A 14,567-nucleotide genomic window follows, 5' to 3' on the forward strand; every position below is an offset into this window, starting at 1 on the left:
CGGACGTGCCTTAATGCCTTCCTGCCTTGGAATGCTGTCTCCGAAGGCAGCATTTTAGATCTTTTGGATGCAGCCATTATAGAGTTAAAGTAGTTAATGCAGGATTTTAGCAGATTATGTTGGGTGTAGCTTCAGTTCTAATAAACTAGATTAAAGCTTTTGGTCACACTTTATTTTAAAGGAGAAGTCCACTTCCAGAACAAAGATTTACAGATAATGTACTCACCCCCTTGTCATTCAAGATGTTCATGTCTTTCTCTTCAGCACTTTTCTCCATATAGTGGACTTCTATGGTGCCCCTAGTTTGAACTTCCAAAATGCAGTTTAAATGTGGCTTCAAACGATCCCAGATGCGGTTGTAAACGATTCCAGCCAAGGAAGAAGGGTCTTATCTAGTGAAACGATTGGTTATTTTCATAAAAATAATTACATTTATATACTTTTTAATGTCAAACGCTCATCTTGTCTTACCCTAACTGTCATGAACCTGAGTTCAGGGTATGTCGAAAAACTCCCATCCCATGTTCTCCCTCAACTTCAAAATCGCTCTTTATCGCTGTTTTAGCTTTTTTGTTAAGGATGTTTGATCTTCTTTGCATGTTCACTTTGCAAAGAGTGGTCGGTACTTCTGCAGCGATGTAGGATGATTTTGAAATGATTTTTGAAGTTGAGGGAGAAAATACGATTGGAGTTTTTCAACATACCCTAACTGTTTTCAGCCAGAATACACAGAGTTCAGGCAACACAAGACAAGACAAGCGTTTGAGATTAAAAATTATTTAAATTGTATTTTTTTCATGAAAATAACCAATCGTTTTGCTAGATAAGACCCTTCTTTCTCGGCTGGGATCGTTTACAACCGAATTTAGGATCGTTTGAAGCCGCATTTAAACTGCATTTTGGAAATTCAAACTCGGGGCACCATAGCTGTCCATTATATGGAGAAAAATCTGAAATGTTTTCCTCAATAAACATAATTTCTTTACGACTGAAGAAAGGAAGACATGAACATCTTGGATGACAAGGGGGTGAGTATCTATAAATTTTTGTTCTGGAAGTGGACGTCTCCTTTAAGGTCCAATTCCCACTATAAACAAACCAATTAACTACGACTTTTGCCTCAATAACCTGCTAAGTTGCTGCTTATTAGTAATTAGAAAGGTAGTTGTTAAGTTTAGCTATTGGGTAGGATTAGGGATGTAGAATATGGTGATGAATATGTGCTTTATAAGTACTAATGAATAGCCAATTTGTTATGAATAAGCATGCTAATAAGCAACTAGTTAATAGTGAGATTGCTAGATTTTAACAGTTGCTGTTAACAGCTCGCTGTCATCACTGCAATCAATAGCTGCTTGTCTTGACACACTGCGTTTTGAATTTCCATAGAAACGCTGATCTGTTTCTAACTCGATATTAGCATCCTCAGCAGGTTGTTGCCATAGAGACAGAAGGTTTGTTTGTGGCACTTGTAAAACATCACAACACTTGTCGACAATTCTGTCATTTCATATAGACTTTTTCCTTTGACACAATATTTCTCATGCACATAGTGAGATCTCATTTGACTCAGTGATGGAGCTTCTTAATAGGCCTATTTGAAATGCTCTGCTAAAGCTCTGACTAAATGAGGTACAATTACAGGCCAATTTAGAAGAATGATTTATTTAGGAGACTGATATGTTACTCATGAGTTATTTCAGTGTCAGTGACATTTGCCTTGTTTAAAAATGAAGCAGCTTTTTCATTTAGATTAAAAAACCCAACCTGTAAATCATGTTAAAACAATTCCCCCTGTGCTCACGAGCCACATACTGTTATTTTCAACTCGCTGACCTTGCGTGTGTGTGTGTTTTCACGTCCCAAAAGTGTGAGAGTGATCAACTCATTCATTACTGTGCTCACTAACAGCAGGAAAAAAAATGTCAGTGCCTCATGACAGTTTTATGGTCATGTTGTGTTCTTTTATTTTTAATGACCATTGCCCCTGAATAATGCAAAAAGAAAAAGAACAGGCAAGTTTTTATGGAAGGGATAAACTAAATGGCCTTATTCCAGTCGCTACTGTTGGAATGTGGTAATAATGGAAGTGTCTCTAAATATAAATGACAACCATTATGTCATATGCTTTATTTTTCCTCTGAAGAGGCACACGTTAATATTTTATACACACTTTAATAGCTAGTTTCTATTAAAGGCTATATTAAAGCATTATATCTATCAGGGGTGTTTCCTCCGAGAAGGCAAGGGAGGCAGTGCCTCCTCAAAAAATTGGATGAGAAAAAAATTATATAAAAAATATAACAATAAAAAGTGTATAAATCACAAATTTTTCTAAAGAAACATTGTCCAACAGCGACACCAGCAGGTAAAGTTACAGCAGGAGTCCATGTTTCTTTCATCTTCCCTGAGCCCATTAAGTTTTAACAGACCCCTAAAGCATGCGATGGGTTTGTTGGGGGGTAATTGAGAATAAATAGTGGAAACTCACATGAGAGGAGGAAATGCCTCCATTGCAATATGATTGGATATGACTGGTTATGTTCAGCTGTGACTGGTTCATGCGATAAATCCCAGCTCTTGTGTTTGTGCGGGTTCTGCGTTCGCAAATCAGTCTAAATGGATAATTTAATGATGTTAATGGCATATATCTAGTGCTGAAGCTTAAGGAGAAACAACATAATTAATGATCATGCAATATAATTAATGTAAGGACTGAAAAGCTCTTGCATCTGTGTCAAGACTGCATCTTTTATGTCTTGTGCACACATCAATCCGGAGAACACATATTGAATATTTCCATGTAATCAGTGTAAAAGAATGAGTGGTTCAAGTACCTTGGCATCATTAGAGGCCAATTAATTGTTTGTTATACAATTATTTCTCATTAGGCGACAGTTACATGCTTTATTCTGCTTAGCGGCAGCTTGGATACTGTACAAACAATGTCATACACAAGTCGTTCTACTCAAGGTTTAGAAACAAAAGCTGAATTATTGATTCAAACTGTTGAATTATTACTGGAAATTAAAAGAGAAGCTCACTTCCAGAACAAAAATTTACAGATAATGTACTCACCCCATTGTCGTCCAAGATGTTCATGTCTTTTTTACTTCAGTCATAAAGAAATTATGTTTTTTGAGGAAAACATTTTAGGAATTATCTCCATATAGTGGACTTTAACGGTGCCCGCGAGTTTGAATGTCCAAAATGTAGTTTAAATCAACTTCAAAGAGCTCTAAACAATCCCAGCCGAGGAATAAGAGTCTTATCCAGTGAAACAATTGGTCATTTTCTAAAAAATAAATTAAAAATGTATGTACTTTTTAATCTCAAATGCTTGTCTTGTCTAGCTTTGTAATCCGGGTCAGTACAGTTAGGGTATGTCGAAAAACTCCCATCTCATTTTCTCCTCCAACTTTAAAATCATCCTACATCACTGCAGAAGTACTGACCCAGTGTTTACAAAGTGAAAATGCAAAGAAGGTCAAACTTTTCACAAAAAAAGATAAAACAGTGATGTAGAACGATTTTGAAATTGGAGGGGAACATGAGATGGGAGTTTTTTGACAACTGTATTGACCTGGGGTGCGTTTCCCAAAACCAACTATGGTCGCAAGTTCCGTCGTTACCAATAGAGTTCAATGGACCTAACCACCATAGTTAGCTAACGATGCTTTTGGGAAACGCACCCCTGGATTACACAGAGTATGCATGCACATCACAGAGCTAGACAAGACGAGCATTTGAGCTTAAAAAGTATATACATTTTTATATTTTTTTTAGAAAATGACAAACTGTTTTGCTAAATAAACCCTTATTCCTCAGCTGGGATCGTTTAGAGCCCTTGTGAAGCTGCATTGAAACTGCATTTTGGATGTTCAAACTCACGGGCACCACTGAAGTCTACTATAAAGAGATAATTCCTGAAATGTTTTCCTCAAAAAAACAATTTCTTTACGACTAAGTGACAAGGGGGTGAGTATATTATCTTTAAATACCAAATTTTTGTTCTGGAAGTGAACTTGTCCTTTAATACTTGCATGATACTCTGCTTCTGGTCTAACTGTAATATTTTGAGTTTTGCTCTTGTTTCAGGAATATTTAGGATTTTTAAAAATATAACTGGGCAAAGATATCTTCTGTAATATATTAACAGGCTGTTCAAAGGAAGTAGAACATGATTCCTGGTCTCAATTAGATACAAAACCTCTTTGAACACCTTGAGATAAAACTGTTTTCAGTTAAACAGTATGCATTTATCTTTCTTTGATATCTTAAATGCGTTTGCTGCTTTACCATGGAGATTGAAAGAGTTTGTTTTTAATTCTTCACAGCCTCAAATGTCTCCTGCTAATGTTAATGCAAATCAGTTTCTCTGGAAATGTTAAAAACCTCCTTGGGTAACAGTGGGTGTCTGTGAGTAACTGTGATTAATGTCCCAATTAAATGTGTGTTGGGTGAATCTGTCCTCGGGAATTTAATGAGTCCGTTTTCAAGTCTGATCACTTCCTTTTTCGCCTGACCTCTGATAGGGAGCGCTTATGTGCCCTGCATGAAATTATGAGAAATTAAGATTAATTTCCTGCGTTATGAGTCAGAGAAAGACCTTTAACAGGAAGACCACAGCACAGGTGGGCCATAAATATGATCTCAACTAGATTTTTTCGATTTTCAAGTGGTGCTTGCGTATGCAGAATTCATTCCTGTGATGAGTGTCCAAAGTGTGCACCTTAGCACTGCTCACAAAAAAAAACATACAAACTGAAAGCTAACAGCAAAACACAAGATTCAAGACTCTTGGAAAGTCTTGTGTTTTTGACAACAATGATATAGTGACAATTTAGCCTTTTTTTCCACATTGTGTTCATGAGACACTTGTGGGAGTTTCTAAAAAAGCTGAAGGGAAAGTCGGTAGGGAACATGGATTGAAAATAAATGGAGGAGGTACCGAAGTATGGCCTAGAAACACAGTCTCATTTGACTAGAGCCCAAGGTCCTGTTGAAGTACTTCTGGGATTTGATATGCCGCTCCAAATGACAGTGAATATGTGCTGTTAATGCTCATGTCTGTGTTTTAGCAGAGATCTTATGTTTTATGGATTTATGCAAATGGAACACGACCGTAGTCGTACAGGAGAAGCTGTTTTTTATTTCTTACAGCGCATTATGACTCCCCACGCAAAGCACAATGCCTGGCAGTTATTCCAAACGAATAATGATGAACAAAATGAACTGTTTGTAATCAAATGTTAACGATGTGTCTACCAAAGGGGAATTATGCCTAAAAATGAGCTGCAAGTGTCTGATCCTCGTACTTTCTTTTTTTTTCTAGAGCGGGGTATTTGCCCCAAAACGTGCCCTACAGATGATCTCGTATTTGTCTCAGGAGACGGAGTTTCTGCCGTGGCACGCTGCTAGTCGAGCTCTTTACCAGCTGGATAAACTCCTGGACCGCACTGAAGACCACAGCCTGTTCAGCGTAAGTCTGATCTCAGATCATTTTGGTCCCTATTCATTTTAACCTTGACTAGTGCAATAAGAAAGACACGGATGATATCTAGCAGCATGTCTCAGATGGCTTGACTCACCGCCAGACAGATCGAACTCAAAACTTCCTCCGGTCATCTTCCAAAACAGCAGTCCAAAATGTTTTCAGAAAACCTGTCTGGCACAGCAGTTTAGAAACTCATACATACTAAAACCATTGATTGTGTTTCATTGGCTTTGTTTAAAATAAGATACTACTATACTTCTCATACTATTTCTGTGGTAAACACTAACACTATGTATGTTTTGTAAAGTATGCAGCTTTTCTGCATACATGTGATAACCAAATGGCATACTAAAAGTATATTTAATGAGTGAGGAATATTTAAAGTACCAAAAAAAGCTATGAGCATTTTTATATTTTTAAAGGCAGTGTGCAGTATTCCATTCTAAACAAACCTAACATGACAGTGTCAGACACTTTCTCTGTTTCTCTAGCTTCTTTCTTACCTGTCCACCTGCTGTCATATTCATTGAACACTTTGTTATTCAGAATATCACTCAAACGCCTACCCACAATCCCTCAGTGGTGCGCATGAGTCATTTCTGCCCCTCATCTGTAATGGACAACCCTTTAGTGTCAGCAGTGAGGGTGTGATGAATAAAATAGCATCTTCTCTCTGTTTTTCTCCATCACTGTGTTAACTGTGAGACAGAACAGATGTTTAGAATGTAATGAAAGACAGGAAACATCTGGTGCAGATTAGTCAGGTGCCTTCAGTTATGTGACTAGGTGTCTCAACCTGTCAGACTAAACCCTTCTCTGGTGTGGATGGGCTGCCCAGTGTATTTTAGCCTGTTTACACATAAACACAGCATCGCTAATTGTCAAACTGCGATTAATCCAATGGCAAAACAAGAATATGTCACTGAATTTCTGTAGTAACAGTTTGACAAACACACCTGATCAGTTGTACAGTCCACTACAGTATGGAAAACAATGTCCTTTACCAGCGTTTATGTGCTTTTATCCGTGTAAGTGTGTGTTAAGAATTGAATTGCGGCATAGCAGGGTCTAATTGTGATCATTCACTCGTCTCAGTAAGAGGGCATGAAGGAGAGCAGTCATGCTAAATTAGCCATGACATTACCTGCTGTGACATTTCCCTCAACCGTATGGCGAGTCAAACACACACACACACACACACACACACTAACAATTATACTGTATACAATACTAAAAAAAAAAAAAAAAATAAAAAAAAAAAAAAAAAAAATATATAAATATTTGAAATTCTGGTCTTAACATGGCAACCATATTCACTCTTTTTCTGCCTTTTTGTTTTGCTTTTTTATTTGTTTTGTTATCAGGACTATGTTCTAAGACAGGTGGAACCGAAGTATCACAAGTTGGGCTGGCCAGCCACTTCCCCTGATGGCTCCTTCATGCAGGCGGTTTATCAGACCGAGTGAGTTTTGAATTTCATATTTCTTAAATTATATATGACAGTCATAAACTTATATGTAGTCTAAGTAAGGACGCCAAAGTGCAAAGTGTAAGCCAGATATTTTCCACCTCAGAGATGGGAATGACCTCAGTAGACAGTATTTAATTTTTATTTTTCCCTTTCTCCATCTTTAACTTCCTGCTGATGCATTCTTCCCTTTTTTCCTCAGAGAGTTGCAGCGAGAGGTGATGATGCTGGCTTGCAGTTTCGGAAACAAACATTGTCACCGGCAGGCTGTTTCTCTCATTTCAGACTGGATTTCCAGCAACAAGAACAGGTGAGAAAATTTACAGAATTTACGGAACGACACCCACCCTCACACACAAGTGTGACCAAGTGTACAAAAAAATGAATGTGATGCACATTCACAACAGATGTTATAATTTCTAGTTTTTTATTGCTATACTCATACAAATATATTGCAAAATATGACTACTTATTGTTTTGTATATTGAACCCTGCCAAGATTCATAAAGTAGGAGCTTTATTCCAAGTGTCCATGGCAACACACATTTGTTCATCTAATTTGTTTTTCCTGCTTCCCACAGCAATGTTCACATGCATGTATGCCGTATCACACCGTCAAACACACCACGCCACCGGCAGGGACTAATGACCATAATGGAGAATAAACAGGATTGTGGGTGTGTGTCTTTACTCTGCCCAAGATATTGTGTTTGCCCAGCTTTTAGGAAATTATTTTTTTTGTGTTTGAGCCAAACAGTTGGCCGCATGCCTGCAAACACATGAAAGACCACATACACAGTACACACTGGCAACCTCAATTAAAAAGGGGGAGGGTGAACCAACTCTAAGGACAAACTCTAAGTAATGGTTAGTGATAACTAATCTGATTGAACACATCTGATTGGCCACTGCATTCATAAGATCAACAGAATCATGTGTGATTGGTTTGAATGTGCAACACTGTAAAAACATTTAAGAAATATGTGACCCTGAACCACAAAACCAGTCAAAGGGATCAGTTTTTTGAAATTGAGATTTATATATCATCTGAAAGCTGAATAAGCTTTCCACTGATGTATGGTTTGTTAGGATAGGACAATATTTGGCCAAGATACAACTATTTGAAAATCTAGAATCTGAGGGTGCAGAAAATCAAAATATTGAAAAAATAGTACTTAGCAATACATATTACTAATCAAAAATTACGTTTTGATATATTTACAGTAGGAAATCTACAAAATATCTTCATGGAACATGATCTTTACTTAATATCCTAATGATTTTGGACATAAAAAAGAAAAATCGATAATGTTGACCCATATAATGTATTGTTGGCTATTGCTACAAATGTACCCGTGCTACTTATGACTGGTTTTCTGGTCTAGGGTCACATGTGATGAACAGATCTAAATTTAATGCCATAATTTACATTTTTTTCCCTATTAGGTGACATTTTTTGCCCTAAACTCCTGTTAATCTCTGACTAATGCCCAGGGGAAGACTAAGTCTTGCTTAGACTTACCAATGCCTCAGTTGAATTGGAAAATCGTTTGCTGGCTTTTTCAATATTGTGCCCTAAAATTGACAGACAGACTTTGAATGCACACACAGATGCTTTATTACACATAAAATGTCTCACATATAGACCTTGGCTTCATATAATGTGCATTTAATGACTTCTGAGGCCTCTAACATGACTCTAATAACAGCAGGTGGCTCAATTTAAAAGCTTTTCGGTCTAATATTCTTGCTTTCAACATGTGAAATACACACTCAGTTGGATTCAGCCAGTGTTTGACCTGCTCAGTCAAAGATTTTCCACTCTTTTGCCCTGAAACTGCTCAATTGCTCTGGCAGTGGGTCTGTAATTATCGCCCCGTGGAGTCCAGTGTGAGGTTTCCGATCGTGTCTGAACAGACTGGAAGTCTCTGTACTGAACACAATCCCTCCTGCTAAACGTATCATCATGTGATATGTGGACAGGTTAGTCTAATCCACTCGCAGAGATTTAGAGCTTATGAAATCTCTCATATTTGAGATGTTTTCTACACTTAAGGCATTTAGCAGATTTTATCCAGAATGACTGATTAAAAATGATTTAGTTTAGTGTGTACAACTGTCAACAGATGGCAAGAAATTAGTTCTAAAATTAATTTGCTAGCGTTTCATCTACCGTTCTTCTCCACTGATTTTGTGCTATTAGCTATACCATCATTTTGATACTTATGATAACTTTTATGGACATGTCATAACTGCTCTTATTGTGCCGTTTTCCTCTTACCTGACAGCAGAAGTCTGGATCTGCCAGATGTGTCCTTCACTGTCCTTTTCTTCAAAAATGACCTCCAGTCCTACTGGGACAATAAAGAGAATCTGTTCAGCTTGATATTCAGGGATGAGCACATCATAAAAGAGAAATGTGTTTGACCTTTATGTCTTTTTATGGTTTAGGTGATGATAATGTCACAGGAATAACCCAGTGGCGTTTATGAGCTGCAAAGACAAGCTTCAGATCACTGTACAGCCAAAAGACAAACGCTGACAAATCCGTCTCGTGTGTTTTACTGATTATAAACAGGAAACGCCTCTGTCAATCAGACAATGTAAACTGGTCCAGGTGAATTTTTAGTATAGTCTTTATTTGAAAAATAAATACTTACAGTATGAAATACTCAATACATTGTTTTAAGAACAAAAGCATCTGATAGACATGTATTGTAAGTTCCCTGTAGAATTTCATAACAGCCTTTTATTTTAAACCTATTCCCTCCACAGAGGCAAGTATTGAGAAAATCAAACCTTTATATTAGTCACAACCGTGTTGGAAGAACGTACTCACACAAGGATAAAGGTGAAATCCAAAGTCTTTAATATAATCCACAAAGAAGGAACAGAATGCAGCAAAACACATGCACATAGACGAGACCGGAAGACAAACACTGAACTGAGACCAACTTATAAAGACAGGTGATTACAAAGAACTAATTAGGACACCTAATTACGACCCTACTGTCTCCTGACTTGCAGGACACCAGCACCCACTCGATGAAGGTGGCGAGGCTCTCTCGAGGACCGTCTCTGGACAGCTGCGCTCGTGTGGCGGTGTTAAACCCAGCTTGGTAGAATGAGCAGAGGCAGAAGTTTGGATAGTGTGTTAGGTTGGCAAGGAATACAAAGTCCTTGGTGTGGTCGTCAAGCAGGAGGACGAGGACAGCCGGGTCATCCATAATAAAAAATAAATAAAATCAAAAACTGGACAAAGACTATTGGAGAACTGAGGGTTTAAGAAGGGGAGCAATCAAAGGAACTAACAAGTTAATTAATATACACAAGTGAACAGAAAAACAACCAGGAAAAAAAGGAAAACTAGGTCACAGGGGAAGAAGCCAAATGAAAACTCAACGAACACAAAGACAAAAACTAAACATAATCATGACAATATTCAGGTTGCAATAGGAAAGTTATATAAGTCAAAACTAGATTTATGGTTCGTGCTGTCCCCCATTTTTATTGTGAAAATATATAAAATTCATGAATTTTTCCGATATCATGGCATGGAATGTCACAAATATTATTCTTTAACTGTGTTTCTGAATTCACTTATCTTTCCTGTCAGTGGCAGTCATAAACAAGACATCACCTTCACAGGTGTAGAAAATTTCGGTCTATATGCTCCAATTGCTTGTGACATGATTTCATATCTTACTGGAGGTGCCGTTTTCTGTATTGCTGCATTGAAAACTCCCAGAGGCTCCGACGGCTCATCCAGAATCAGCAGGTCTTTATTGCGCTTTGTTTGAGCAAATCAAAAGTTCAGTCACTGTATCGCCACAGCTCCTCCAGAGGTTTAATGTTATTTCTTCTTCCTGTACGAATATTACATGCATCGCCTCACAGCCTGAGATGCTTTTTTCTCAGTGTAGCTTTACAGTGTAGACTGTTATTCTTTTCTGAGATTTATAACCAGATGATATCATGGGTCCATCGAGGGCTCTTACTTATGACCGATATATTGCTAGACTATATATATTGCACTGTGACTCACTTTGGGAGGCCTGCGGTGATGATTTGGGGTCAAATTTTTATCACTTTAAAATGATGACCTCACCAAAGATCATCAAATCAGATCATCTGGTGTTATTATGGACATTTTTCACTAGTGACAGAATTCAGATGATTCAAAGTGACTGCAGACAGCAGAAGACCACTTGAACCAAAGTGGTCCGTTTTGAATCAAAAGTGTCTTTCTATAGACATTTTGAGTGAAAAGAGAAAACGGCAAAAGAAAGATCAACTTCTCATATATGCAAATGAAAATTTAGAAATACACTCGCACTGTTTTTCACTGATTCTTCTGGAGGTGAAGCGTTGACTTGTAAATTGGTGTCTTTAAACACCCCTGGGGATCTAACAAATTCCTGCTGTGAGAAATTCTTGGAAAATGAATTTCTCAACAATTACAACAAAAACTAGGTGTGAACACAATGTGATCTAATGGTGTGTGAATAACCTTTAGTAAAAACAGCCTTAGTTACAGAGTGAAATGCTAATCACCTGCAGCATTCAAAATACAAATATGCTAATCAGTGTATCAACATTGTTAACTATTTTCCCTGTATCTAAAAGAAAATAGTAAATTAATGTTTTGGCTCCATCAATACAGCTGTAAATGTTAAATATGAGTTTTAAATGCTAAAATTAACATGCATTATTTATTAGCATGTATAGTTACCCTGTGTCTTTAATCAAGTGTTTCGGTCTTCTGTCCAACAGGATTCCACCCAATGTACGGGACATTGTGTACTGCACAGGTGTTTCTCTGATGGATGAGGATGTGTGGGAGTTTATCTGGATGAAGTTTCACTCCTCTACAGCCATCTCTGAGAAGAAGGTTCTTCTGGAAGCCTTGACCTGCAGTGACAACATCTTCCTGCTCAACAGGTTAGTTGACACTCTTATAGCTCATTAACAATGACATGATGAAGCAAAGAAATAAAAAAAAAACAAGCTACTGTAGCATGACACGTTGATCAATCAGTCTCAGCTGAGACTCAGCTTCAGAAACATCACCTCCAAATTGTGTTTGAAAATCTTTTGACATCTCTGTACCATTCACCAATCTTTGTAGCCTACTGCACCTCGTGAATCCGATTCAATCCTTTCCTCCACATCATGTGACTCACACCAGCAAAGCTGCACTCACTCTTTTGATGGGGCAGTAAAGACAATGGCTGCCGTAGGAGCTTTTCCCCCATGTCTCTATGGTGTCTTAAATCCTCTCCCAACTCAATAGCAGGATGAGGACGCTGATGGATTACACCCTGTCCAGGGTAGACGAGGATCTCAGAGCCCACACATATTCTGAAGCAGTTTCTTCAGGATTCACTGTGGGTTCGACATCTCCATTTATTTTGTTGAATTTGGTCACTGTTTTATAGATACACTGAGAGAAAGAAACATCCCTATATAAAGAGACCCACCATGACCCCTCTCTGCAGTGAGTGTTCAGCACTCAACAGGCTGATTCCTGTGGGACGGCTTCAGTGTGAGTCTGTTGAGAGGGATGTGGTTTGGCTCACTAGAGGAAGAAGATAAATTAAGCTGCAGTTAGTAAGCCCACATCTCAGTGCTCTACATTCAGCCATCCTCATCTTCATGTTAAGATACTATTCATCATATTATAGTCAGCAAGGAACATTTTCAATTTTTCTATAGTGGTAATTGCCTTCCTTGAAGGTAAAATCAATGAGTCTTTCTCACTCTCTGTGATCTATGAATCGACTGTCATACACAATACACTTAGATACAACATCTGAAAGTCATGCAGCTGAACCATGAATACAAAATCTTCTTCAGGAACCTCTATCATTCACTTACAATACAAAGTCTTGGAAGGCCTTCCTGCTTCTGATGGTAGCTTGTTAAAAGGCACGATACAGTATGTGTTTCTGCACACTCTGAACATTCCCTTCAATCAGACTGTATTTAGATGTTAAGGATAGGTTTAGGCTGCTTCCACCAAAGCACTTTTTCCCAAGGCTAGCATATTTTTTCAGTTGTTTTCAATGGGAATTGTTTTTAAAATACCTGAAGCATGGTGAGACGTAGAGCCTTTTTTTATGCTGAACACTCATCATTGTCACCTCAGAAGCACTCTCAAGCGCTCACAGCTGGCTAAAAATGCTTTGGTGGACACATGGCCTTAATGTTGACATTGAAGTTTACAATATCAGGCACCCTTGATTCTGTTTTATCTGTAGTGTTTTGGCAGTGTTGTAGTTGAGACCAGTGCATTTCAGCCTGAGTCAAGATAGAGATCAGACAAGGGTCAAGTCTGAGTTAAGATCAAGACCAGAAGAGTATTGAGTTTGAGTTGAGAAATTATGCTATTCCACTGCATGGTACGGCACAGTACAGCACGGTTTGGCGCTGTTCCACTGCATGGCAAGGCATGGCTCACTTTCTGGCTCCAAGCTAGCTGTACCAGTACTAAAATGTGACGTGTTAACACTACAGATCACTGGTTGGTCAGAGAGAATCGTCACCACCAGCGCCATTGGATTTGTGATACGAGATACCAAACCTGCTAGCAACAACTGATACCGCTTGAAAAAAATGTAACAGTGCCAAATGTAACAGTGCCAAAATAGACCAGGAGAGGTTCGAGTTTGAGTCAACATGCACCGGAATCCATGACAAAAGGTCATAATTTCATTGTGTTGACATGGGCTCAGGAGCATGCAATCTTGACTCAAACTCAACCCTTTTCTGGTCTCTGTCCTGACTTGGCTTAAACTACGATACTGGTTTTTGGTCCTGGAGGGCCGGTGTCCTGCAGAGTTTAGCTCCAACCCCAATTAGACACACCTGAACCAGCTAATCAAGCTCTTACTAGGCATACTAGAAACTTCCCGGCAGGTGTGTTGAGGCAAGCTGCATCTAAACTCTGCAGGACATCGGCCCCCCAGGACCGAGTTTGGGCACCCCTGGACTAGGGTTTGGTTAGGACTATGATTTTTGACATGTAAATCATGTTCCATGATCCTGCTTGGCAAAATCATGTTCACCTTGTGATGCCCATTAGTTGCCCATTTATTTGGTTTCTAAATGACTGAATCAGATCAATTCTTGCCATTAGCTGGTTCAAGCTTGTTTAGGTGGTTACTAAGCTTGACTAACAGCCAGTGAGGCTGCTAGACCAGGAGTGCCCAAAATCTGACCTGGAGGGCTGGTGTCCTGCAAAGGTTAGCTCCAACTTGTCTCAACACACCTGCCTGGAAGTTTCTAGTATGCCTAGTAAGAGCTTGATTTGCTGGTTCAGGTGTGTCTATCTGTGATTGAAGCTGAGCACTGCAAGACACCAGCCCTCCAGGACAGAGTTTGGACACCCCTGTGCTAGACCATCTTGAATGGTAGTTCAAAAACACCTCTTGGAATCATTGACTAAATATGCAAGAAAAGTTCAACAAACCTTTCGCCCCATAACACAAAAGTATCTGAATATAAGCAAATGATGCAGTATGCAGTTGTGATCTGGTGGTGTTGAAAGTGCCAGACATCACTGTTAGAAAAACACAGGCGTTAACAATACTCACATGCTAA

At 38.6% G+C, this 14,567-nt stretch overlaps 1 protein-coding gene across 1 annotated transcript in view; it reads left to right on the top strand.

The window, feature by feature from the left end:
* LOC127164468 (thyrotropin-releasing hormone-degrading ectoenzyme-like) overlaps window positions 1–14,567 on the top strand; it is a 111,056-nt gene that overhangs the window by 90,081 nt on the left and 6,408 nt on the right. Inside the window, 5 exon segments of the mRNA XM_051108432.1 lie at window positions 5,336–5,361; window positions 5,364–5,482; window positions 6,862–6,959; window positions 7,168–7,275; window positions 11,739–11,906. Of these exon segments, the coding sequence (XP_050964389.1) occupies window positions 5,336–5,361; window positions 5,364–5,482; window positions 6,862–6,959; window positions 7,168–7,275; window positions 11,739–11,906 (519 nt within the window).

Source organism: Labeo rohita, chromosome 4, assembly GCF_022985175.1.
Source record: "Labeo rohita strain BAU-BD-2019 chromosome 4, IGBB_LRoh.1.0, whole genome shotgun sequence".
NCBI classification, from domain to species: Eukaryota; Metazoa; Chordata; class Actinopteri; order Cypriniformes; family Cyprinidae; genus Labeo; species Labeo rohita.